The following is a 14412-nucleotide window of genomic DNA, read 5'->3' on the forward strand; positions in this document are numbered from 1 at the left end:
GAGGAATGGGCGACGCCTTGCATGCCAGGTGAAATGGCTCTGCGTGCCATTTCCGGCACGCATGCCATAGGTTTGCCATCACGGACCTATACCGAATCTGAGCCCGAAGAGGGAGGGAGGGAGGAGTTGGATGCCAAAATGGCACAACCCTAAAATGAGAAATGCCTGCGTAAATGTAGGGGAGTCTCAGGTGCCCCCCAATGGCTCCCCACAAATGCTCAGGGAGGACCGTGCCTCCTGGCTTTCTGCGCCTCAAAAGGGGCATTGAGGGGAAGCAGAGCAAGGGGGCCTCTGAGCAGAAAGGGGGGTCCTGCCCCTTCACCTCCCTGGATCTGCCCACCCTCCTCCTGAACCAGTTCTGGCTTCGGACCCAAAGTAGCCTGGATGGTGGATCCAGAGGCAGCGGAGGGAGGAGCCTCCTGCGGGGGAAGCAAAAAGGAAGAGGAGGAAGAGGAAGGGAGGATTCCAGGGTTTTCTTACATCTGAAGTTTATTCTTTTATAGCAAAGCGAAGGGAAGTGATTCGGAGGAAGAATGATGGAGATGAAGCTGCTGTGGGTTCAAAGCCAGGAGAGATGAGGGGTCTGGAGTGACAGGTCCACCTAGCATCCCTGGGGACAGTCTAGATGGTCTCCCTCCCTCCCTCACAAGAAAGAGAGGCCCTGAAAGGAAGCTGGGGTGTATGTGTGTCTCAGCAGGAGAAGGTCCAGGCTGCCATTCTCCTCCTCCCCCCAAACTGCCACCTTCAGCCTCCATTTCTCACAGGTTGCAAACAGGACAAAGAGTCATCAGCTGTTAAATAAAAAATATGCTTTTGCATCGGAGAGCAGGATTAATTCATGAGTGCTGTAGAAAAAGAGATGGGGAAGAAAATCAGAATATAAAGAGACACTTTTACTGTAACTAATATATTCTTCTTCCCTTTCATCCCCCACCCCCAAGGCAGACCCACACTGCAGGGGGGTGGTTGACAGGCAGGGACACATAGAGAGAGAATCCGCCCATTTCAGGGAGGAAAAGGCTGGGATGCTTCATATGAAGAAAGAAGACGGGGCTACGATGGGGGTGGCAGCAAAGGAGGGAGCCTGGGCTCACTTGGCCAGAAATCGGACCGGAGGGTGGGGTGCAGTTCAGGGTGAAGTTTTGGAGGGAGTTCATTAAGTTGATAGTTTCATCTCAAGGGCTTAGCTCCACCTTCCATCCAAGTACGAACGGAGGTAGAGAACGAGCTAACGCAATGATAGAACAATACCTGAGATGCTATGATAATTATCAGCAATTTACCTGGGCAGATCTCCTGCCATTTGCTGATTTTTTTAACTTTTCAAAGCATCGGCCGAAGAGTTTGCAGAAAAAAATGCTTTGAAAAGCCTAGCCTCTGAAGATCAGGCAACTCAGCTGGGATCGTCAGAGGCTTTTCAAAGTATTTTTTTTACCACCTCTTCAGCCAAAGAGGTTGTAAGAAAATGCTTTGAAAACCCTCTGACTATCCCAGCTGAGCCACGCAATCATCAGAGGCTTTTTTTAAAAAAAATCTCTAACGATCCCAGCTGAGTTGCCTGATCGGCAGAGGCTTTTTTTTTTCTTTTAAAAACATTTTTTCTAGAACATACAAGGCTCTGACGATCAGACAACTCAGCTGGGATCGTCAGAGGCTTTTAAAAGCATTTTTCTACAATCTCTTTGGCTGAAGAGGTTGTAGAAAAAATGCTTTTAAAAGCCTCTGACGATCCCAGCTGAGCCGCGGGATTATCAGAGGTTTTTTTTTTACTTTTAAAAGCATTTTTTCAGCCAAAGAGGTTGTGGAAAAAATGCTTTTAAAAATTAAAAAAAAGCCTCTGATGATTGCGTCACTCAGCTGGGCATTGGGGTGGGGGCGCTGGGAGTTTTGCTACCGGTTCTCCGAACCACCTGCCACCATCGCTACCGGATTGGGCGATCCGGATCGAACCGGGAGCATTTCATCCCTGGTATCACCCCTTTTAAAATAGCCGCAGGGTGGAATTTTCCTCATGCCTGGATACCCTCAGGAACCCCCCTCCACAGTGAGCCTAACAGAATGGGTGGGTTGCTTACAAAATGCGTGGGGGAATTTAAACCTGGGGTGCTCCCTCCTTCCTTCCCTTCAATTCAAGGAGCCTGGATAGCTCTGCAGACTAAGCACTGTAATTTAACACCAGCTGTCTGCAATTAAAGTAAGTTCGAATCTTGCCAGGCTCAAGGTTGACTCAGCCGTCCATCCTTTCTAAGGTAGGTAAATTGAGGACCCAGTTTGTGGGGTCAATAAGCTGACTTTATATAAAATATACAAAAGTATGAAGGCTATTTTTTAACTCACTGTAAGCTGCCCTGAGTCTCCGGAGAAGGGCGGCATATAAATCAATTTTTTTTAAAAAAAAACCCTTTGGCAATTTCCCAAAACTTGGAAAAATTCTGGGCAAGATTTTAGCATTTCTGTGTGCTTTTGTTTTTGATTGCAATACTTTTTCAGGTCTCTGTAAGGAAAAGCTGCCAAAAATTCAAAAAACTGCTCTATCCACAGCAAGGAGATATTGTCCAGGCTTGTTTTTTTTTAAAAAGGAACAATTAAGGAATTTTTAAAGGCCACCTAAAACTCTTAGGAGAGGTTGAGATGAGGGGGAAGAGGAGAAACTCACCTGCAGGAGGTTGGATGGGAATTGCTGGAAGGAGAAAAAGACCCAATCAGGACCCTTCATGGGCTGGAGGACTCAGCGGGACCCCCTCCCCATTGATAGCCCATCATAGGTTGCATTATCTCCACTTATAGCCCCTCCAAGAACAGAAGTTCCCATAAATATTCCCCAAGGGGCCCCTCTTGGCCACCTGCTAAGCTTGAGGAGAGGCCTCCCCTAGAGGGTCCCCTCCCCACAACCTCCCCTCCAGCCCCCCAGACTCACCTTTCTTGCTCTTCAGGTAGGAGAAGAGCCCCACAGCCAGGAAGGCCACTCCTATCACGGCCCCCATGATCCCCGTCCAGAGTTTGCTCCTGGCAGAGCTGGAGGAACGGGGCTCTGGGGAAGGAGAAGCAGCCTCACCTGAGCAGGAGGATCAGGCCCACCTTCCCCCAGGAGGCTCCATTCCAGCTCTCCCCATGGGGTGGGTTTCTCCCCCTTCTCAGGGCAGGAAGGGAGGGAGGGGAGGGAGGGGCTTACCCCACTGGATGGTGATGGGGGCCTCCAGGCTGGCATGCCCCACCTTGCAAGTGTAGACGTCCCCCCGTTGGGGCTGGGTCTCCAACATCACCTGGAGCTGGTAGGTCCAGTCTCCGTTCTGGAGCTCCTCCCCAAAGGCCACGCCCTCCTTCTCCGGCCGCCCGTTCTTCAGCCACTGGACCTCGATCTCCACGGGGTAAAAGCCGGTCGCGATGCAGAGGAGGATGGTGTTGGGGGAAGAGGGCTCCATCTTGGTGGGGGAGATGGAGACGGTGGGCTTGGCTGGAGGGAAGGAGGAGAAGGAGCCACATGAGAGACACAACAGGAAAGAAACGACGCAGAAGACGGGAAGGACAGATGCAGCACGAGTCAGCCCCTCCCCCCACAGCCTCCAGGACCCTCGAGGGGGCAGCCTCAGCATCTCCTGGGTCCCCAGAGGTGGAGATGAAACCTTATCACATCAGCAGACGGAGGAGACCTCCAGCCCTGGTGACGGATGGCCTCACCCAGCGGCTTCATGCGGACGTTAGAGAGGAGAGGAGAGAGGACGGAGCCAAATGCCTCTGGGCAGCCCTGAAGGTGATCAACCAAGCTTGACAAGAGAAAGAAAGAAAGAAAAAGAGAAAGAGAAAGAGAGCAAGAGGAGAGGAGAGGGGAGGGGAGGGGAGAGGAGAGGAGAGGAGAGGAGAGGAGAGGAGAGGAGAGGAGAGGAGAGGAGAGGAGAGGAGAGGAGAGGAGAGGAGAGAAGAGAAGAGAAGAGAAGATCTTTGTCTGAATTTTCTTTGGTGTTTCAATCACTTTTCAAAAAATTTTATTTGGAGAGAGAAAATTTCTCCTTCCACTTTCCCTTTTCTCCCATTAGGATCCACAAGATACACAAAAAATCAGCAGATTTCAGGGGGAAAAGTGCAAAATGTGATGTGGCTGCAAAACCCCCCAATTTTAGGCAGCCTCAACAGAAAGAGGCATTTTTAAGGAAAGGGCAAAGGAGCCCAATGGGGGGGGGGCAGCCCTTTGCTCCCCATAACTGCCAGAATCCCCTGAAGGAAAAGTTTCTCCCCCATTGAAGATGAGAGACCCTGAATCCCCCCTTCAGAGCAGGAAGGGCAGAAAAGGTTTGGGGGATCTCATGATCTCTCTCAAGGATCCTTCCTGGGGGGGCTTTGGGGGGATTCAGAGGGAGACCCACCCCAGACCAGGCTCTGCCTGCACCCAGCCGGCCTCCTTCCCAGCCGCAGGAACCGGCCATTCCTGGGGAAGGAGGTGGGGAGGGGTCCCTCTGACTCCCAGAGGGAAGCTTCTGCCCTGGATGAGGGGGGCAGGGAGTGGGGAAGGGATCCAGAGGGGATCTTGGATCTTGATCCCCTCCTTCAGCAAATGCTCCAACTGGCACAACTCTTGGATGGATTAATGGGGGGGGTTTAGTCTGGATGAGCCCCCCAAGAGAGTTGACCATAGATCCATTCCAGCCCAGAGTCCTTTGCTAACCATTTTTTTTTCTGTGGAGGGATTTTCTTATTAACAGTAAATTCTATAATGCTTAAGAAGAACCCATTTTTAAATGGTTGTTTGTAATCCCAACCTGGGATCTGGTCAGGTTTCCACGCAGACAAATAGCAACATTTAAGGTGTGAGTTGTTTTCTTTTCTCAGGAAAATCCCATTTGCCTCTTGGGACATTAAAGCCCTTTGTGGAATTGCTAAAAGAAGGCAGAGGCTTTACAAACTGAGAATGGCTTTTTTTTTAACAAGAAATGCAAATTTTGGATAAGAAAAAGACTTTTAGCAAGAAAATGGAAGGAGCAGATTTTAAAGCTGCAATTTGGTATGTTTACATTTTTATTTTTATAGCCCATCCCAAACCTCATTATTTACAAGACTGCAGTGTGAAGAATTGGCCAGATGGGAGTTGCTGGTTGAGAGCCTCTCTTGGTGGCCAGAGAAAAGCTTTGGCCTCTCGGGGGAAGGAGACGCCCGGATCTCTCCGGAGAGAAAAGTTGGCTCAGAAGTCAAAGAAAAAGGAAGAGAAAATTCCCCCAAAGAGACTCAAGAAACATCCTGTGATTTCAGGTCTCCTAAACTGGAACCGCACCAACAATTTGCTCTAAATACATGTAATTTAATAAATATTCCTCTTCTTTTAATAAAGAACAGGAACCCCTGGAGAATTATTGGCCTCTTGTCTGAAGTATTTTCATGGAAGTAAAAATAATACTTTTGAGGAAGAAGAAATTATATGAATCACAATGAAATTCAGGATCACCATTTTGGATTTATAATGAAAATGCATTCTATTTATGTGGATAAAGCTTTTGAGCAGCTAAAGTAACAAACCATCCAGAGATAGGAAGGAAGGAGGGAAGGAGGGAGGGAGGAAAAGAGGAGGGGAGGATGGGTTTTGGAGTCTTTGGGCAGCTGATGAAGCTCCTTTCCCTGAAGGGAAAATCCCCCCAGAGACCCCCAAAAGGAGGGAGGAGGGAGGGAGGCCCTGAGAGGCCCACAAAAGAGACACACTCACAACACCAACACAATTGGCACTTGGGGAACTTTCGGAGGTTATGAAAAATCACTAGATAAATGAATCAAAGTGGTGAAATTTCTATATTAAATATTATTGGAATAAGAATTATTTCAAGTACTGTGCCAGATAACAAGAATGTTGTGCTGTTTGTAGGGGAAAAATGAACTTTAAATATCATCCAGAAACCAATTATATTGCTGAATATTATTATCTCCATGAAAATATCCTGTTTCAGTAGGAAAAATATTTCCAAATGCATCTTATGTGGCAGGTGAAAATCCTCCTAGATTTGCAGGGAAGAATTTAGGAGTGAAAATGAGTTTTGCCTCCAGACTGAATATGTGGAGAGCAAAATCTCTGTTGGTTCCCCTAAAATATTCAATAATTCCCAGATGGAGCAAATGCTCTAAGAGGCTTTTCTAAAATCATTGATTTGCGCAATGCTTGGCCTCTGAAACCCCATCAGTCAATAAGATTTTTATTAGACAAAGAAATAAAAGGAGAAAAAGAAATGTAGGCAACATTGAAGGAATCTGGAAGAGAGAAGGAAAGAATCTGAGGCTTCAGGGCTGAATGGAGGCCCAATTTCTTTCTTATGACCCCAAATTCAGTTTTAAGGTTTGTGGGTGTTTTTGACTCTCTCCCCCCAAATCAGGAGCCTCCCCAGGAAGGAAGAACGGAAGCGATCAGGATTCCTGTTATTGGGGGTTTTACATCTCGGTTTAAGCATTGAATCATGATTACAAATTCTAGGCTGCTTCCGTTACTCATTTCTTTCTTTATTGGATTTCAAAGCTGCAATCCAATTCCAATCCAATGGAAATGACTCTGAATGAAGAAAGATGGAAAAAGAAAAAGCAGAAGATCCATAGAAAGGGGTCGACAGGGGAAAAAGCATCCGCTAATTCTTTTTTTTATTTTGGGTAAAATGAAACCCACATTTTTTTATCCCAAAGTGCCAAAAAGAGCATTTCTGGAGCAGAGGAAGAGAGGGAGGGGCTTCTGGGTGGGAAGAGGGAGGGAGACGGGAGGTTCCTGAATAGGATAGAAATGAATCAGGGATAGAGAGAAATATATATGTAGATACAGGGAGTCCTCGACTTAGGACCACAATTGAGCCCAAGATTTCTGTTGCTAAGTGAGACCTTTGTTCAATGAATGTTGCCCCATGTTACGACCTTTCTTGCCACAGTCATGAAGTGAATCACTGCAGTTGTTAAATGAGTAACAGGGTTGTTAAGTGAATCCGGCTTCCCCACGGACTTTAGTTTAGTTTAGTTTAGTTTATTGGATTTATATACTGCCCTACTTCCCGGGTGGTGAACAGCCACAAAATAAAACACATAAATACAAAAATTTAAAAGCAGAATAAAACCGAATTAAACAATTTGGCCCAAGAACAGATTTAAAACAGGCCAGTAATTTAAAACAGATTAAGATTTACATTAAAAAGAAAAAAGGGGGAAAAGATTAGGCCAGGCCAGCTTGATGGAATAGAGAGGTCTTGAGAGCGCGACGGAAGGTGCGTAGATCCGGGATCCTCCGCATCTCCGGGGGGAGCTCGTTCCAGATGGTAGGTGCCCCCACAGAGAAGGCCCTCCCCCTGGGGGCCGCCAGTGGACACTGTTTGGCTGACGACTTTGCTTATCGGAAGGTCGCAAAAGGGGATCAAGTGAACCTGGGACGCTGTGACCGTCACAAGTACGAGTCCAATGCCAAGTATCTGGATTTTGATCACGTGACCCTGGGGAGGCTGCAACGGTTGTAAGTGTGAAAAACAGTCATAAGTCATTTTTTTCCCACTTCTGTTGTAACTTTCAATGGTCATTAAACGAACTCTTGTTAAGTGGAGGACTGCCTCTATTGAGCAGGGGAGAGAGAGAGAGAGAGATCTGGCTGGATTCCCCCTACCAGCCCCCCCCAAAATATATCTGGATGGATTTTCTTGGGGGGGGGAATGGATCAAAGGGATCCCAGATTCCAGACAGGAGGAGAGTTTGGAGCCTGGGAAGAAGATTTTGTCCATCTGAGAGTGCAGAATAAATAAATAAATGAGGAGCAAAACCTCCATCCGGGAGGATCCCAAGGAATGAAAGGAAAGGAAAGGGGGGGTTCTGGTGTCCCCCTCTCAGGGAAGAGCCCACCCTCCCTCCCCCCCAGACTCACTTCTCCGGCCAATCAGGCGCTCCTCCCTCTTGGGCGCCTGGTAGCTGTCCACCCGGTAGTTGTGCCGGCAGAAGGAATCCACTCCGGCCTTCTGGTACTGCAGGCGCTGCTCATCTCTGTTCCACATGTCCACATCGGGCTTCCCCAACTCCGTGACGGCCACGAACTTCCCGAGGTCGCTGTCGAAGTAGTCGATCTCCTGCCGGTCATAGAAGCTCCTGTACAGGTATCTCACCCGCTGCGTCCCGTTGAGGAAGCGGCACTCGCCCTTCTCCTGGTACAGGAAATGGGCTGCGAGGGGGAGGAGGAGGAAGGCTGTCAGGAGGGACTCCAGGGCCCATCGCTCCCAGCTGCTGGTAGAAGAGGAGGGGGCGGGACGGGGGACCTTCCTTTGAGAGACTGACGGAAGACGCCCCCTGGAGGAGGGAGCGGGAACTCTGTCAGTCCCAGAGAGGAAGGGAGGCTTCCTGGGGGGTCTGGAGGGGGGAGGGGAGGAAAGAGGGGGAGGGGTGGGAAAAGGCAGGCAGAAGCTCAACCGGTCCAGCGGTCCCATTCAGTCTCTGCTGGGAAAGCTGGATCTCGAGGGGCAGGAAGGATGGGAGGGGGGGGGCTGGAGGGAAAGTAGCTTCCATCCCCCCACTCTCTCTTCCTTTGGGAGGGGATCTGGGAAGGGGTCACAATGAGGACATCTAGACCGACTCTCCCGGGGTCTCCCCCCTTTCTCCTTCCCCCGAATTTTCAGCCCAGCTCCCTCCCTTTGGGGGACTCCTGATTCCTCTCCCCTTCCCCAAAAAGAGCCTCTCAAAGGGAGGGTCTCCCGCCCCTCCTTCTCCCTCCCCTCCACGGGGATTATGGGGGTTCTTGGTCTACTCCCCAAATTCAGGGTCTCTCCCAGAAGGGCCCGAAGCCCCCCTCTTGCCTGACCTCCAAAGCCTCAAATCTGAGATTGAGAAGAAAAAGTGAAGTTTCTGAAGAAGCCCAAAGACTTTTGCTCAAATGCCTCTTTTCTCTTCTGGGGATTCAGGGCTGAAAATGCCTCAGTTTCCCTCTTTCACTTTCGCTTTTCCTCCCCTTCCTCTTTCCCTGCAGCCCCCTCCCACCCAGGCACAGGAGAGGCCGCGACCCCCACCTGGCTACATGGGGGAAGGGTTAGGATTAGGGTCCCTCTCCGTCCTCCTGGGGGAGGAAGGGGGAGGAGACCACGCAGAGATGGAGGCTGCTGGAGGCTCTGGGGACCCATCGGCTTCCTTCCCCCTTCCCAGCCCCCTCCTCCCCCGCCCAGCCCCCTCCTTACCGGGGGTCTCCTCCCGCCCTTCGCTCCCGGGGATCCGGGCCAGCGCCCCCAGCAGCAGCATCAGGGGGAGCCCAGCCAAAGCCATGGAGGCTCCCCACAAGCGCCCCCAAAGAGAGAGGAGAAAGACGGAGGTGCTTCCAGCCCCAGAGGAGGAATCGGAGGGTCTGGAGGGGGGGAGGAGTTTTCCTAGGACTTCGGAAGAGGGAGAGTCCAGAAAGAGCAGGCGGACCAATGGGAATCCTCCCCTCTGCAGCGTCATCAGTCTCCGGGCAGAGCCTCCCTTGACTTCGCCCGATGCAGGAGACAGTTCCACGCAGAGAGAGAAGCGGCTCCGTGGGGGAAGCGTGGACTTCCCTTTCCCACCCACCCACCCAGGATTCTCCTCCAATCCCCATTTATGCGCCTGGAGGGGCGGACTAGATGCCCTTTGAGTTCCCACAGTGCCCAGAGGGGCCCAGGGTGGAGCTGCGGAGAGTCCAGAAGGGCAAAGTGGATCCAGAGCTCGAGGGTTCTTCGGGGCTCCCCCCTCCCCCCCCACCCCCCGCTCAGAAGTTGGGCCGTTTCTCCTCCGCTTTCCGCTCCTTTCCTCGGAGAACGTCCACATCTTCGCCATAATGCACCACAATCTCTATTTTCAGCAGAAAAAAAAATATATAAAGTGACATTTTGGCATCTGATTGTGCAGCTCTAGAGTGGAATCGTGATGAGATTTGGATATTTTGGCTGTGGGACAGGAAGGCCCCTAAAACAAAAGGCTCCTTTTTATGATGTTCCATGAAGATTATAAGGGCATCAAATGGAAAATAAAAGTAATAAGGAAATGGGGAAGGGAAAGAAAGGGAAGGAGAAGTGGGGGATAAAGGACAAAAGGAAAAAAGAGAGGAAAAAAACTTTTCTCAGCAAGTGAAATTGTAGTCTCTGTTTTTATTTCTTCTCTAAGTAAATTTTAACAATTTCTATACCAACAACTTAACTTAATCAATAAATCCCAAAAGTCCAGATTTCATTTTTTTTCTGCACAAAGTTCAGAAGGGACTTCCAGGTAGGGTTAGGAATAAATCTATTCTTTCCTCTGGTCAAAAAGTTTATTTTGCCATCTCTGCCACATTTTTCATTCCATCACTTCGTCCATCCCTTTGTGTGTGTCTGTTTTGGTGTTTGAGGGCACCTCATGGTGGAGTTTTGCGTAAGGAAAAACTGGCTGAAATTTCAATGCTTTCCTTCGTCTGGAGCACGGAGGCCCTGCAGGGAGAGCTTGAGGGCGGTTCGATCTGTTTAGAAACCATTTTTTGTAAAGAAAATGGAAGAATTAAAGGGTTTTTAGAAACTGGGGTGGGGGAGGGGTTCAGGTGAGGGAGGAAGAGGAGAAACTCACCTGCAGGAGATTGGATGGTGCAGGAGATGAGAAACTCCAAAAATAAAAGAGGATGTAGGTATATAGGTTAGAAATGCATATTTCAATTTTTCTCAGGCAGGGGTTGGACTGGATGACCTCCAGGGTCCCTCTCCACTCTGTTATTCTGCATTCCTTGTGTGTTGCATTTCCAGGTGTCAGAAAAATCCCCAAATACATTTCTCCACCCTGACCTCGACCTACCTAGGCAGGGTGGATCTCCCGGGGGTCAGACTTCCTGACCCAACAAGACCTTCCTCCACCAGATGCCCCCCTTCCTCTCCAGCCCCACAGACTCCCCTTTCCTGCCCTTCAGGGTGAGGGTCAGGCATCGACCAAATCCCCCTCAGTCAATTGCGGAAGGCAGCTCTGCTTGCAACTGCTGAAATCCCGCGAGGAGGAGACCTTTGGCGCCATCAAACTCCCACCTCCGCCTCTCCCGGGTCCTCGGAAGGGCTCGATGGGCGGACACAAAGGCCAAATCCAGGCTGAACAGCTGAACATCCCCCGGCCCCTCCGAGAACCATCTCCTCCAAAGGACCCCTCGGAGGCTCCTCTGCCTGGAGACGGATGACGCTCCCAAAGCTCCATTTTTCATTGGGTGAATCCGATGTTTGACTTTCTGGAAGTCAGAAATAGAATTCCACAAAGCTGCTGTTCCCCCCTCTTGATTTCCCCTCCCCCCTCACTTTTCCCCTCCCCCTCACTCTCTTCACTCCCCCTAACTCTCCTCCCTCCCTCGGCCCTCCACTCCTCATCCCTCCCCCTCACTCTTCCCCCTGGCTCCCTCCCACCCCCAGTTCTCCCTCCTGCTCTGCGTGGGCAAAATTGCCTCCCTCTTGACCCAGGACTGGGGGTCGGCTTCCTCGTGCACCTGAGGCCGGCAGGAAAGGGGGGGTGGCTCCCGGGGGAGGAGTGTAAAGAGGGGCTTGGAGACCCCCAATTTCCTCCCTTGGGCCCTGAGCCTCAGGAAGGTGGGAAAGGCTAAAAGGCTACTGTGTTTAGAGGTGGGGGCAAGGACCAAGGAAGGTGAGACCCCCCACTCATTTTAACCTTGTCCCCTCTCTCTGGACAAGGGGAATTGGGTTCCCAGGAGGTCTTCCAAACTGTAGGAACTGAGAAAGTGGGGAGGGGGAGGAGAGATCCAGGGAGATCAGGCAAGGCTGAGAGAGGAATGGGAAGTGAATCTTTTGAGGGAGGGGAGTTCGAGGAGGGCCTGAAGCTTCTCCCTCCTTGTCTTGGAGGAGTTTCAGCCAATTTATTTTATTTTTATTTTATTTTATTGAATTTCTATACCGCCCTACTCCCGAAGGACTCAGGGTGGTGAACAGCCATGAAATAAAACACATACATATACAAAATTTAAAATTGAATAAAATGAATTAAATAAATTTGGCTGAATTAATACCCATAATTTAAAATACCCATATTTTAAAATACAGTAAAAATTTAAAATTTACACTTAAAAGGGAGAAGATTTAGGCGAGGCCAGCTTGATGGAATAAAAGAGTCTTCAGCTCGCGGCGGAAGGTGCGCAGATCCGGAATCCTCCGTATCTCTGGGGGGAGCTCATTCCAGATCGTCAGTGCCCCCACAGAGAAGGCTCTCCTCCTAGGGGCCGACAGCCGACATTGTTTGGCTGACGGCACCTGGAGGAGCCCCTCTCTGTGGGAGCGTACTGGTCGGTGGGAGGCTATTGATGGTAGTAGGGGGTCCCGTAAGTAACCAGGTCCTAAGCCATGGAGCGCTTTAAAGGTGGTAACCAGAACCTTGAAGCGCACCCGGAAGACCACCGGGAGCCAGTGCAGCTCGCGCAGGAGAGGTGTTACATGGGAGCTCCACGCTGCTCCCATAACCACCCGCGCGGCCGCACTCTGCGCCAGTTGGAGCCTCCGGGTGCACCTCAAGGGGAGCCCCATGTAGAGAGCGTTACAATAGTCCAGACAAGAGGTGACGAGGGCATGAGTGACTGTGCGTAACGAGTCCCGATCTAGAAAGGGACACAACTGGCGAATCAGGCGAACCTGATGAAAAATCCTCCCGGTCACGGCCGTCAAGTGCTCTTCTAAAGACAGCCGTGAATCCAGGAGGACGCCCAAGTTACGAGCCCTTTCCGTGGGGGCCGATGATTCGCCCCCAATAGCCAGCGATGGCGCCAGCTGACTATATCGGGACGTCGGAAACCACAGCCACTCGGTCTTGGATGGGTTGAGCCTGAGCCCGTTTCTCCCCATCCAGATCCGTACGGCCTCCAGGCACTGGGACATCACTTCAAGGGCATCGTTGGGGTGGTCCGGGGTGGAGATGTACAGCTGGGTGTCGTCAGCATACAGATGGTACTTCACCCCGAAACCATGGATGATCTCGCCCAGAGGCTTTACATAAATGTTGAACAAAAGGGGCGAGAGAACCGATCCCTGCGGCACCCCACATATAAGGGGCCTCGGGGTCGATCTCTGCCCCCCTGTCAACACAGACTGTGATCGGTCAGAGAGAAAGGAGGAGAACCACCGTAAAATGGTGCCTCCCACCCCCAACCCTTCCAGCCGGTGCAGCATGATACCATGGTCGATGGTATCAAAAGCCGCTGAGAGGTCTAACAGGACCAGGACAGAGGAACAACCCCTGTCCCGAGCCCTCCGGAGATCATCAACCAACGCGACCAATGCCGTTTCCATGCTGTACCCAGGCCTGAAGCCCGACTGGAATGGATCTAGATACGACGCTTCATCCAGGTACTGGGGAAGCTGTCGCGCAACCACACTCTCAACAACCTTCGCAACGAAGCAAAGGTTGGAGACTGGACGATAATTAGCCAATACTGCCGGGTCCAGGGAAGGCTTCTTGAGGAGGGGCCTTACCACCGCCTCTTTCAGGGCAGCGGGGAAGACACTCTCACCCAACGAAGCATTTATAATCCCCTGGAGCCAGCCTCGCGTCATCTCCCGGGAAGCCAGCACTAACCAGGAGGGGCACGGGTCCAACAAACATGTGGTCGTGTTCAATTTGCCCAGAATCCTGTCCACGTCATCTGGGGTCACAGGATCAAACTCATCCCAGATAACAGTCTCAAGACCTGCCTCCGTCACCCTCGCTGGATCTATCCAGTCAGAGTCCAGACCTGCCCGAATCTGAGTGATTTTGTCATGCAGATACTGAACAAAATCCTCGGCTCTTCCCTCCAAGGGGTCCTCCCGCGCTTCCTGGTGGAGCAGGGAGCGGGTCACCCTAAACAGGGCGGCCGGGCGATTATCTGATGACGCAATAAGAGCAGTAAAATGGGTACATTTTGCTGCTTTTATCGCCACTAGGTAACTCCTAATATGAAATCTTACCAATGTTCGGTCAGATTCAGAAAGACTAGCCCTCCAACAGCTCTCTAGGCGTCTTTTCTGGCGCTTCATCTCCCTCAGCTCCTCGGTAAACCAAGGAGCCAGGCGAGATCAGCGCCGGGTCAGAGGCCGCAAAGGCACGACTCGGTCCAGGGCTCCAGCAGCCGCCCTATCCCAGGCAGCCACTAGGTCCCCAGACGAGGCGTGAGCCAGAACCTCCGGGATTGGCCCAAGCTCCATCTGGAACCTATCAGGTTCCATCAGGCGCCTGGGGCGGTACCATCTTATCAGTTCCGCCTCCCTGCAGCGGGGTGCCGCGGTTCGAAGGTCAAGGCGAAGGAGAGAGTGATCTGACCATGACAATATCGATGACTATATCCCCTATCTCGAGATCACTCAACCACTGTCCAGAGACAAAAACCAAGTCCAGTGTGTTTCCCCCAGTGTCAGTAGGGCCATGAATTAGTTGGGTCAGGTCCATGGCCGTCATGGAAGCCATGAACTCCCGAGCCACCTCAGACGCCTCACCCACGGA

The 14412-nt window shown here is 51.1% G+C and overlaps 1 protein-coding gene across 1 annotated transcript; it reads right to left on the reverse strand.

Annotated features, from left to right (window-relative positions):
- Positions 1–186: 186 nt before the first annotated feature.
- Positions 187–9339, reverse strand: LOC148116159 (SLA class II histocompatibility antigen, DQ haplotype C beta chain-like). The gene is made up of 4 exons (XM_087885408.1): positions 9153–9339; positions 7859–8149; positions 3173–3454; positions 187–245 (listed from the first exon to the last, which is right to left on the reverse strand). Exons 1-4 carry the CDS (start codon positions 9235–9237, stop codon positions 187–189), a joined length of 717 nt encoding a protein of 238 aa, XP_087741534.1. The 5' UTR covers positions 9238–9339.
- Positions 9340–14412: the final 5073 nt, after the last annotated feature.

The sequence above is a fragment of the Pantherophis guttatus genome, chromosome 2, assembly GCF_059756535.1.
Source record: "Pantherophis guttatus breed Tessera chromosome 2, ASM5975653v1, whole genome shotgun sequence".
Classification (NCBI taxonomy): domain Eukaryota; kingdom Metazoa; phylum Chordata; class Lepidosauria; order Squamata; family Colubridae; genus Pantherophis; species Pantherophis guttatus.

Bases quoted from the DNA above. Each gene is read 5' to 3' on its own strand.
- LOC148116159 (XM_087885408.1), bottom strand. From the start codon at position 9,237: ATGGCTTTGGCTGGGCTCCCCCTGATGCTGCTGCTGGGGGCGCTGGCC. The intron at 8,150-9,152 runs GTAAGGAGGGGG...TCCCCCTCGCAG, and splicing joins AGGGCGGGAGGAGACCCCCG to CCCATTTCCTGTACCAGGAG. The intron at 246-3,172 runs GTAAGCCCCTCC...TTTGAGGCGCAG, and splicing joins CCCCATCACCATCCAGTGGG to AAAGCCAGGAGGCACGGTCC.